A 12,917-nucleotide genomic window follows, 5' to 3' on the forward strand; every position below is an offset into this window, starting at 1 on the left:
CTGCTGGATGCATTTTCATCCAATTTCTTCCAGACAACCATGGTACCCAGAAGATGAATTCTACCAAGTTGCTTGTAGTGTCACCATCTGTTTATGGATCCTGTGACATATATGAACATCTACAGGATGTATTGGGGCAGAATTTGGTGCAAAAGCTCATTGTTCCTAGATGATGTATCTAAATTATTTTAGTGATCCTCTGACTTTTTCTCTAGCACCAAAGCTTGGTCAAATTGTCCAATACTTATGTCACTCCCAACAGCCTCATCTGCACTTTATGTCCATTATAAATAGGCAAATGTTTGTAGGTTTTTAAACTTTAAATGCTGTTGCAGACCAGGACAAACCAAGCAAGAACTTTGTCTAAAAACACTATAAAATGGGCAAAATTTGAAGGAAATATCTGATCAAATAACAAAAAAGGTCACTTGGAGACCACAGAACTCCATCAAGGCCATACCCTATGTTGCAGTTTTTTACAAAAGTGAAAAAACAAGTTGTGCATCCACACTGTGATCAGATCTGCTCCAGAATGTCTTGGGTTCGGTCTTGGCCCATTCTTCACCCCTCCACCAAATTTCATGAAACTCAGACCTTTAGTTTTTCTGTAATCGTGCTGACAAACAGACAAACCAGCATTGACTGAACGGACAAATAGAGCATTTGAGAACAACTTGTGATGTTGTCATGTCTCTCAACTCTGCAAGAACATCTGGTTTGTTGTACCCTCTACTATGGCCATCGGAATAAGATAGTTTCTGTATCCGGGCCTTGACCCGTTGGTGCATAAAGTCTCTAATAAATAAACTGAATCTATCTAGATGCCAGCTTTTGGTACTCAACAGTTCTCGACGGTGTTGAAGTCAAGACCGCCTAAACCGAGACCAAGTCAATGCAAAGACCAGAGTGTATTAAGACCAAAACTTTGGGGGGTCGAGATTGAGACAAGACCAAGACCAGTCTCAGCCGTCTCCGTTAGCGTTGCTTTGCAGAATTTACAAGTTGCTGTGTTTTCTTTTTTTTGTAGTTGTGCACAAAAAATCTTTCTGGTTCAGGCATCCAAATGTTATGACAGACGAGTTGGCGGACATCTTCTAACGGCCTCTTCTCCTGTTACTGACATGACCAACATGACAATTTCAAATGATATATGACTCATGTTATTGGTTGAACTCGAAGCAAAACGATTTATGCAAAATCACAGTAATGATATTAACAAGTAAATCCAAAAATGCACAGTTGTGGTCTTGACCGGTCTTTAACTAGAATCCCCAGTCTGCTTTGTCTGAGACCGAGACAAGACGAGTAATAATGCAGTCGATTCCGAGACGAGACAAAGTCCTTCAAAAAGTGGTCTTGAGACCGGTCAAGACCAAGACCGATCACGAGTACTACAACACTGGTTCTAGATACTTCTCGGAGATTTGCTAACTACACCAGAAGTGTCAAACTCTGGCCCGTGGGCCAAATTTGGCCCGCAGTATAATTATATTTGGCCCGCAAGGAAATACCAAAATATAATACTACAAATCCCAGAATGCTCTGCTGGTGTTTTGGCTTGAACACAGTAGATCAGTGTGTAGCAAACTGAGCAACAATTAAAGTTGTCTTTATGCACTTTTTCTTGCTAGTCCAAGGCTTGAATGGCTGCACATTCATTGAAGGATATTATTATTAGTCATTTGGTTTATTATTGTTATTTTATTCTTACATTTATTTTTAGCCTGTGGACAAAGATTACTGTTAAATTTAAATTTAAAGAAGGCCGCATATAAAATAAAGGGACATACGATTTTTATTTAACTTCTATTTAAGAAATGAATGCCATTGATGTGTTTGTTTGTTTTATTTGATATTCGATTTTGAATGTTTGCAATATTAAGTGATATCGAGCTTTGCTTGTTCCATTTAGTTTGAACTTGTTAAAGTCACTTTTTTCAATAAATATCAATGTTGGCCCGCGACTTTGTCCAAGTTTAAAATTTTGGCCCACTGTGTATTAGAGTTTGACACCCCTGACCTACACTATGACCTGACAACTGAGAGAACTTGAACTTCCTGTCTGATAAAGTGTTCCCTCTGTGACTCCTGCTGCAGGTATGGTGTCGGTTCTGGACCTGATGCAGGGCGGCTTCCCCTCCCGGGCTCCCTTCCACGAACTCTACAACATGTACCAGCAGTATATGCCTCCCAAACTCTGCCGGCTGGACCCTCGCCTCTTCTGCAAGGTCGGCCTCCGCCAGAGCCTCCAAGCTTTTTATTATCATTTCAATGCAGCCACATTTCCATATTTATCAATGTTTCCTGTTTGTGTTGCAGGCTTTATTCAAAGCTCTCGGCCTGAATGAGAATGACTACAAGTTCGGCCTGACCAGAGTCTTTTTCCGGCCCGGGAAGGTGAGACCTTTTGAAAAACCTCTTCAATTCCCCCCGCGCACAAGCTAATAATGGTATTGTTCCTCCGAAGGAAGACAATAAATTCAGAGGGAGCTCACATTAGTCATGTTGTTTGCTGAGGTAAGGTGAGATGAGGTTTTTTTGTAAAGAGCCCGAGCCAACAGATGGGGTTTTTATTCCTCCAGCGGATGAATAATTCATCATGGCTGGGTTAGACGTGTGGGGAGTGCATGCATTTGTTGCAGAGGACCTCGGTGCACAAACTGTAACTCTGACATTGTAGAGCAGTGATTCCCAACAACAGACCCCCCCAAGAGGGCGCCAAAGATCCATGGGGGGTCACGAAGCCCTCTTCATTTTAAGGGATGTTATTGATCTAATGTGTTAAATATAGATGAGTCAGCATTTAATTCATTAGTGGGACAAAAACAACTAAATAAGGGCTACATTAAACGTTTATTCATTTATTTAAATAGAAAAATCACTATAGAAAAGTTAAAAAATAAAGGTTACATCGCAAGAATAAAAGACGTGTAACATCCCTCCTGCAGTATACACAGGTAACCTCACCTAGCGGTAACCTCACCTAGCGGTAACCTCACCTAGTGGTAACCTCACCTAGCGGTAACCTCACCTAGCGGTAACCTCACCTAGTGGTAACCTCGCCTAGTGGTAACCTTGCCTAGCAGTAACCTCACCTAGAGGTAACCTCACCTAGCGGTAACCTCGACTAACAACAGAAACACAGAGCTAATGAAAAATGTCGAAGCGTCAGGGAGACGAGAATGCTGAATATCTCAAAAAGAGAAAGAGAGGGAACCATGAAAGTCACATTGAGTTCGGCTTCATAGAAGAAGAATGGACAACCAGTGCTGTAGATCTAGCTCCGAGGAATGAATTAATACCAACGAGCCCTCTGTTGGCTGAACTTGGATGCTTTCATTACTCTGCACGTCGCTGTGGAAGCATCCGGGAGGTGGAGTTCGCTCCGGAGGCGGCGGTGCTATACATGTTAATAATTGTTTTAGCCTGCAAGCTAGCCAAAGATGGAGAGTTTACACGGTCAAACACGGTCCTCGTGATCTTTTTTGCACGGTCAAAATAAATGAATTCCTGCTTCATGCTCCTGGAAGGCTTTCTGACAGCTGGGACTCCAGGGTCAGTTGTCAGAAACCAAACCTGCTAAACTGACAACAAGGAGGTGACGGATGTGGAGAAAATAATAATATAAACTCAGCTGCTTCTTCCATTATTTAAGCAGCAGCGGTAGCGGCGGCAGACACTCGAGGTTTGGAAGTCAGAGGTTTCCAGACGACAATCAGCAGATATGAGCCGAGTCTCTCTGCAGACTTTTAACTGGAGTGTTGGGAAGCTGCTGTGAACTCTGACTCTGTGATATAAAAGATGCATGAATGGAGTAGAGAAAACAGAACCGCTGAAATAAATACATACAGTGATGCTCCAGGCCACAGTGGATGTTTCTGCAGAATGCATTATGTGCATTACTTTGAGAGTGTGCAGGAAATAAAACGATGTGAATGAGTAAAACCACCTGGAGTCCATGAAAGCGCCGCAGCACGACTTCTTTATGATGTCACAACCTAAAAAAAAAAAAAAAGCAGCATGTTTCCTGCTGTCAGCTGAACTCTAAAGTTTTGGCTTTTCCACAAGTCTCCATGTCTCATTTAGTGCGTCAACTCTCTTTCAGCAAAAGTACAAAACACCACGACCAAGTGTAACATGGTTTTACTTTTACTTTTACTTAGATTTTTCAAATTCAACATTTTGTGTTTACTGTTTTTTTGTGTGTTTTTAGGTTTTTGTGTGTGTGTGTGTGTGTGTGTGTGTGTGTCATTTGTTATTTTTTGTTTTTCCTGTGTTTTTTGTAATTTTTTCGTGTGTTTTCTGTGGTTTTCTGTGTTTTCTTTGTTTTTTGTAATTTTTGTGTGTGTTTTATGTGTGTGTTCTGTGTTTTTATGTGTTTTTTTGTAATTTTTTGGTGAGTTTTTGTGTGTTTCTTGTGTGTTTTTTGTAAAAACAGAATTGTGCTTTTTGTGTGTTAATTTGTGGGTTTTTTTTGTAATTTTGTGTTTTTTGTAATTTTGTGTGTTTTTTTGGTTTTTTTTGTGTGTTTTTTGTATTGTGTGTGTGTGTTTATGTGCTTTTTGTGTTTCAACATGTTAATCAAGTCAGTCAAAATGACAAAAGAGCTGAAAAAGATGATACCAGCATGGCATGGTGATCATTATTTAAGTTGCATATACAGGCAGCATGAAAAAAAGAGTCAAAAACCAACAAAATAGCTGTGTGTGTGTGTGTGTGTGTGTGTGTGTGTGTGTGTGTGTGTGTGTGTGTGTAGGCATCTTATAGAGCGGTCAGTGCTTCAAGAAAACCAGGTTGAAAGTAGAATAAAGCAGATCTCCACCAAGGCCAGCGGTGCATTCAGGTGCTCCTCACATGGAGCCTGCTCTTCCCACTTCACCGCGTTCTTGACCTCTCACCTCGTGTCTGTGCAGCAAACGTGAGGCCACATAGAGGAGCTGAAGTGTCGACACCGGTGGCGACACATTTCAGCTGCTGTGGCAGGAAACGCTCAGTGAAGGTTACAGGTTGATCCACGTGTCTCTGGTCCTGATGAGAAGAAGGAAGTTACAAACTGCAACTTTAACTCACTGAACTCAATAAAGTTTAGTTAGTTTAGTTCCTGAGTTTAGTTTGTTTAGTTCTCAATTTTAGTTACTTAAGTTTAATTAGATAAGTTCCTTAGTTTAGTTAGTTTAATTTAGTTAGATAAGTTCCTGAGCTTAGTTAGTTAGTTTAGTTCCTGTGTTTAGTTAGGTAAGTTCCTGAGTTTAGTTAGTTTAGTTCGAGTTTAGTTAGTTAAGTTTAGTGAGGTTAGTTTAATTAGATAAGTTCCTGAGTTTAGTTAGTGATGTTCCTCAGTTTAGTTAGTTTAATTTAGTTAGATAAGTTCCTGAGGCTTAGTTAGTTAAGTTTAGTTAGTTTAGTTCCTGTGTTTAGTTAGTTTAATTTAGTTAGATACGTTCCTGAGTTTAGTTAGTTTAGTTCCTGCGTTTAGTTAGTTAAATTTCTTAGTTTATTTCGTTTAATTTAGTTAGATAAGTTCCAGAGTTTAGTTAGTTAAGTTTAGTTAGTTTAGTTTGAGTTTAGTTAGTTAAGTTTAGTGAGGTTAGTTTAGTTTGTGAGTTTAGTTAGTTAAGTTCCTGGCTTATTTTCCGACTTTTGTTCCCAAATTTAGTTTGTTTAGTTCCTGGCTTATTTTCCGATATTAGATCCTGAGTTTAGTGAGTTTAGTTTTTAACTTCTTTCCCAACTTTATTTCCTGAGTTTAGTTAGTTAATGGGTTCTTCCATTCAGTTTCATGAAACTCCAGCTGGTAGTTTTTCTGTCATCTTGCTGACAAAAAGACAAACAAACCAAGACGAAAACCTGCCTCTAAGCCCCACGGCGGCAATTAATTTAAACTCCTATCAACCCAATCTTAAACTAAAAGACTGCAGCAGTGGTTCTACATGACTTCTGCCCCTGTTCATTCCTATGAGCAGCAGGATCAGATATAGAGTTAGTGCCTCAGTAGTCCGGCTGCTCTGAGAGAGAGAGAGAGAGGGGGAGAGATTTACCTCTCACTCAGGAAATAACACTTGTTTACTTGGTGTTTATGTAGCTGCAGTGGGACGGTGAGACATTAGCACAACGACCGCTTCGCTCCGAGGAACAAAGATTATTTTCACAAAGTCAGCAAACTCTTTTCCCTCCGTGGTGTCGGATGTAAACATCTACTCTCTGATGGTCCAACTGGCTCTCAGACACTCTGCCAACTTCTTCCATCTGGTGTTTTATTAACCCTTTGATGCTCATCAACATATTGACCCCCCTTCTAATGCACAACATGGTCTAAAATGACCCTCATTCATCATCATGTTATTTAATGCTGCTGTGTGTTTCTGTGCTCTATCTTTTGATATCAACTTATTTTATGAGTTAATATCCCAAGTATTCTTTAAATATCTTGTTTTTGATGACAACAGATCATTATTTCCATTTTGCCTCTCATACTTTATGAAGAAAAAAAGTTTTTGTATTATTACATAGCTAAATACTTGGCTAAGTAGCTTGTTAAGCTAACTACTTAGCCAAGAAGTTAGCCAAGTAGTTAGCTTAGCATGCTACATAGCTAACAACATAGCCAAGAAGTTAGCTGATATTTAGCTTAGCTAGCTACTTAGCCAATAAGTTAGCTAAGTGGTTAGCTTAGCAAGCTACTTAGCTAAATACTTAGCCAAGAAGTTAGCTAAGTGGTTAGTTTAGCAGGCTACTTAGCTAAATACTTAGCCAAGAAGTTAGCTAAGTAGTTAGCTTAGCAAGCTAATTAGCTAAAAAATGGATATGGGTCATTTTTGACCCATGGCGTGCATTAGAAGAGTAGTGAAACAAAAAGGGATTTTATTAAAAAATGAAAAAAGGAAAACATAAAATTAGGATGCATGATGATCAAAAACAAACTAATTGAGGAAAACCTGGAATACTGAATGATGAAAATAATTTATTGCAAAGATATAGAACATAAAAACTCATACATATCGGGTCACTTTAGACCATGTTGTGCATCAAAGGGTTAACATGAATCTCTCTGTGGCTGCAGCAGCTCTCCCCTCTCTGACCTCTGACCTCTGACCTCTGCTTCAGTTCGCAGAGTTCGACCAGATCATGAAGTCGGACCCGGACCACCTGGCCGAGCTGGTGAAGAAGGTGAACAAGTGGCTGATCCACAGCCGCTGGAAGAAGGTCCAGTGGTGCGCGCTGTCCGTCATCAAACGTAAGAAACAAGCAGAAAAAACAAGTCAAAGTTTATTTATAGAGAACATTTAACCCTTTATCGGGCGAAGAACTATATTTGGTAACTTCAGTGGATATCAAACTGGGTCCCCATGTCTCTCTGTTTGGTTGTAGAACCACATGGATGGGTAATATTTTGAGAAAAAAAAATTAAAATTCACTAGATCAAAGTGGCAAATCTACAAGAAAAAAGTCACAGATTTAAGAGATTTTAAGTGGTAAGTCTACAAGAAAAAAGTCACAGATTTAAGAGATTTTAAGTGGCAAATCTACAAGAAAAAAGTCACAGATTTAAGAGATTTTAAGTGGCAAATCTACAAGAAAAAAGTCACAGATTTAAGAGATTTAAAGTGGCAAATCTATAAGAAAAAAATCGCAGATTTAAGAGATTTAAAGTGGCAAATCTGCGTGAAAAAAAGTCACAGATTTAAGAGCTTTAATGTGGCAAATCTATAAGAAAAAAAGTCGCAGATTTAAGAGATTTTAAGTGGCAAATCTACAAGAAAAAAGTCACAGATTTAAGAGAAAAAAGTTGCAAATTTACTAGATTAAAGTGGCAAATCTACAAGAAAAAAATTACAGATTTACGAGAAAAAAGTGGGGGAAAAGCAACTTTTTTCTTGCAGATTCACCACTGCCGGTTAATTTGATAGTTCCGATTGAACATTTATTGATGAATCTTTGCAGCTCTTGTATTTATTTGATCAGAATCGTCATCATTTTATAGAGAATTTCTGATTTTCTAATTAAAGATGAAGCACTATACGACATTATTAACACAAACGGAGTAAAGCTGCTGTGTTTGGATTCAGGTTTATCCAGTTTTAGCTGTTCAGAAGCAGTTTTTTAAGGGGCTGAGACTCTGTGTCCCTCCTGCCTTGAATAAATAAATAAAGCAGGCAGCAGAATATTCTAGTGACAGACTGACCAGAAACAGAAACACTTGTTACAAAAGCAAAATAAGACTCAGAATAAGAAGTAGAAGACCTTCTGCTGCTGTGAACGCTCTGATATTCTCTGTGACAGAATCATCACAAACAATATAAATATAAACTGTGCAGGATGAGTTTCTGATGGGCAGCTGGAAGCTTCACGCTGGGAAGAATCACAGAGATGTAAACAAGCAGACAGAAACTACAAACACTGCAGGAGGAAACATTTCATCTTCATCTGGATATTAAAGAGGAGAAATATGAGTCAGATCTCTGTCAGCAGGAGTTCAGAGCTGGAGATAGAGGAGGACTTTAAACATCCTTTAAAATGGGACTAAAGATGGATTAGACTGGATTAACTTTCTCTTTCTGTTAGAGCTTCATCATCATCTAATCTGCACATTGTTTTTTATCCATTCATGTCAGAAAACAGTAAAATATGACCCGTGCAATACACCAGATTCTTTAAATCATTTCTTTAATTTGACTTATCGTCCAAAAATCCAAAACTCTCAGTTTATTAACATGCACGACAAAGAAAAGCATCAAATTTTCACATTTAAGAAGCATGAAACCTGCAAATGTTTTGGGTTTTTTGCTCAGAAAAATGCTTAAAAACATGATTAGATTACCAGAATCGTTGCCAGTTAATAACTGTTGCAGCTCTCGACACTTATGAAATATGTCAGAGGAAAAATGCACAGATAGGAAAACTAGAATGAATTGTTTTGTCAATAAAATGTCAGAAAACAGTAAAACATGCCTGGTGCAGTATCCCAGATTCTTCAAATAGTTCCTTTAATCTGACAAAAATCCAAAACTATCAGTTTATTATCATGCACAACTAATAAAAGCATCAAATTCTCACATTTAAGAAGCATGAAACCTTGCTCAGAAAAATGTTAAAATAGATTATTAATTACCAAAATAGTTGCCAGTTATTAACTGTTGCAGCTGAAATTAAATATGTTCATCTTCATGGAGTAAAAAATGCATTTGGGTTTTTTTTTTTCACTCAGAAAAAAACATATTTTTGCACAGAAGAATGCTAAAAAGATTACTTGATTACCAAAATAGGTAACTGTTGCAACTCTTTGGCCATAAATTAAGTTTCATGGGGAATAATCTGCACATTCTAGCACAGACAGGAAGAGAGAATAAAATGTTAGGAAACAGTAAAACTTCACCTGTGCAAGAATCTTCATACAGTTTCTGTAATATGACTTATCATATCTAAAACTATCAGTTTATTATCATGTACAACTAATAAAAGCATCAAATTATCACATTTCAGAAGCACAAAACCTGCAAATGTTTTGGGTTTTTTGCTCAGAATAATGTTAGAAAGACTGTTATTTCCAAAATAGTTGCAAGTTGAAATGAAAATGTTCAGATTCATGGGGAAGATAATGTACATAATTACTTTCCAGCACAGACAGAAAGCGAGAAATAAGAATATAAATGTAAAATATGACTGAAGACAGTTTAAAGCAGGTTATACTGGATTAAGCACCGTTAGTTGTTTCATCATCACTTAATCTGCACGTTGTTTTTTATCCATTCATGTCAGAAAACAGTAAAATATGACCCGTGCAATACCCCAAATTCTTCAAATACTTTCTTTAATATGAAAAAAATCCAAAACTATCAGTTTATTGTCATGCACGACAAAGAAAGACATACAATTATCACATTTAAGAAGCATGAAACCTGCAAATTTGGGGGGGGGGGGGTTGCTCAGAAAAATGCTAAAAAAAAAAGATCATTTCATTACCAAATTATCGATAACCTGTTAATAACTGTTGCAGCTCTCAAGTTATTTCACTTTTACGACATAAATTAAGCTTCCAGGGAGAAAAAAAAAGCAGATTCCTGCAGAGAGAGAAGGAGCAGAATAAGAGAGGAGAGTAATAAGAGAGATGTGACTGACATGAACTCTCCTCAGACTGATAAACACTCAGCAGCTCAGACCCACTTTATTAACACCAGCCTGTCTGTGTGTGTGTGTGTGTGTGTGTGTGTGTGTGTGTATAATGATCCGTCTCTTGTTTGCATGATCTGATTTCCAACACATCTGCCCCGGACTAGACTGAGGAGACGTAAACGTAGTGAAAAGTTTCCCATTTTCATGCTGATACGAGTCACTGGGTTCGTCTCCTAGACCAGTAGTTCTCTACCTTTTTGAGTCTCGACCCCCAATCTAACAGAATCTCACAGTTCAGATCAGACAAACACAGTTGATACGACGAATTCTGGACAAATAATGAAGCAGACAACAACTAAATCATCTCTCTGTCTGTGTATTTATATATGTTTTTCTATATTGTATTGTTCCTTTTAATCTAAGTCCTTTGCTATCAGTTTAAAGGTCCATTCTGACCTCCTGAGTGTGTAACAGTCAGCTTCCAGCCAGAGACTCCTTGGAAAGTAACAACTTGATACTTTGGGGTTTGTCAGAAAAGACACAAAATGACCCAAAAAAGAATCAAATTGACCACAAAATGACACAAAATGATTAAAAAAAGACACAAAATTACCAAAAAAGACACAAAATGACCGGAAAATTAAATAAATTTAAGCAAATAGGACTCAAATTGACCACAAAATTACAAAAAATGACCAAAAAAGACACAAAATGACCAAAAAAAAAAGACACAAAATGACCACAAAACCTTTGGGGATTAATATAATCTAACATGAAGAAAGTTAAACTCATTGAATCCACAACAGTCTCAGTTTTCCAGTCAGACCCAATTTATGCAGCTCACAGACTGTTTAGGGACCCCAGGATGCACAAAGATTCACATACAAGAGGACAAAATGACACATTTTAATGCAAAACTATGTGGTTTTCGCCCAAAAAATCATGTTTTTAACATAAAGTGGGCATCAAAATGATCAAAAAAAAAACAAAATAACAACAAAAATGGCACAAAATGACCAAAAAAAGACACAAATTGATCAAAAAGACACAAAAAAGACCAAAAAAGACACAAAATGACACAAAAAAAACCACAAGGTGACAAAAAAATTACACAAAATTATCAAAAGAAGACAAGAGTCTCAGCTTTCCAGTCAGACCCCATTTATGCAGCTCACAGACTGTTTAGGGACTGTTTAGATGCACAAATATTCATATATAAGAGGACAAAATAATGCATTTTGCATGCAAAACTATGTGGTTTTCGCAAAAAAAAAACATGTTTTTTACATAAAGTGGGCATCAAAATGATCAAAAAGAAACAAAATAACAACAAAAATGGCACAAAATGACCAAAAAAAATACACAAATTGATCAAAAAGACCCAAAATTACAAAGAAAAAACCCACAAGATGACAAAAAAAATTACACAAAATTATCAAAAAAAGACAAGAGTCTCAGCTTTCCAGTCAGACCCGATTTATGCAGCTCACACACTGTTTAGATGCACAAATATCCAGATATAAGAGGACAAAATAATGCATTTTGAATGCAGCTATAATATTAATTAAAAAAACAATAGAAAAACACTAACAGGAAACATTTTCCTGCACTATAAATACCTTTTCTTCTCCTATTTTAAGTATATTTCCATGCATACATTTCCCTCAGTGAGGTTTTGAATGCACCTTTTACTTCTCAGTGTTTTATGAGTACTTTTACTGCATCCAGGGACCTGAATACTCTGTCTGTTCTTCCTCTTTGTCTCTGCCTCCCACTCTTTGTTCTCTTATCGATCAAACCATCTAAAACGAGCTCTATCGGCAGCTAGTGAACAGGAGAAGTGTTGCCAGAGCATATCATCATTCTGCCCCATTAAAAATGAATCAACATGTCCACAGATCCACAGATCCTCATGTTGCAGCAGAATATCCTCCCTATAGAAAGTATAAGCAGTCTGTTAATGCACAGACATTAATTCTGCTGCGTTATTGATGGCGTGGACGTTAAATATTCTGAGGCCATAACAAGATGAAATGAATTTGGCAGCGAGCGGCGATGTTATCGATCTCTGTCTCTATTTATCTTCCACCCTTCATCTCTCCTCCTCTCCCTCTTCTTTTATTATCTTTCTCTCTTTCTCTCTTTAATTCAAACTTTGCTTCATTGGCTCGACAGAGTCGCCAAAGTCTGGATCAAATCCAATCACAAATAAAAGAAATGCTGCAAAGCTAAGAGCAGCTCAGTAAACCTCATTAGAGCATGAAAGCAGCTCAGATTACAGCAGCCAGCAGGACTGTAGAATAATAATAATAATAATAATAATAATAATAAGGAGCCGGGCAGGCAGGATGGTTTTTATTAGGTAAAGTTATTATTTTTCTCCTGGAGGAGGACTCAGAGGGGGCCGGACCCCACAGGACCAATTTGTTTTCTTTCTACCAATTATCAGAACAGAACGTGTCGATATCTGGAGGAGAAGAGTGAGAACCAGAGAACCAGGATTATATTTATATAAAGAGGGAGAAAAAAATAAAAATAATAATGAATATAATAATACAAAATAATGAAATATCAAATAATGATAACAATAACAATAATTATAAAAATAATAGCGACAAATAAAATAATATGTATAATATACATATATATTAATAATAATAATAATAATGATAATACATAATAATAATGAATAAAATGAATATAATATTATAATAAAATTATAAAATAATCAAATATTAAAAAAATTATAACAATAATTATAAAAAATAATAATGATAAATAAAATAATATATATATATATATAAGAA

The 12,917-nt window shown here is 37.0% G+C and overlaps 1 protein-coding gene across 1 annotated transcript in view; it reads left to right on the top strand.

Moving 5' to 3' along the window:
• The window catches only part of myo6a (myosin VIa), a 227,596-nt gene that overhangs the window by 151,228 nt on the left and 63,451 nt on the right, over positions 1–12,917 (top strand). Inside the window, exons 21-23 of the mRNA XM_059355862.1 lie at positions 2,098–2,228; positions 2,320–2,397; positions 7,105–7,264. Of these exons, the coding sequence (XP_059211845.1) occupies positions 2,098–2,228; positions 2,320–2,397; positions 7,105–7,264 (369 nt within the window). The remainder of the gene's footprint in view (positions 1–2,097; positions 2,229–2,319; positions 2,398–7,104; positions 7,265–12,917) is intronic.

The sequence above is a fragment of the Centropristis striata genome, chromosome 18 (genome assembly GCF_030273125.1).
Source record: "Centropristis striata isolate RG_2023a ecotype Rhode Island chromosome 18, C.striata_1.0, whole genome shotgun sequence".
NCBI lineage: Eukaryota > Metazoa > Chordata > Actinopteri > Perciformes > Serranidae > Centropristis > Centropristis striata.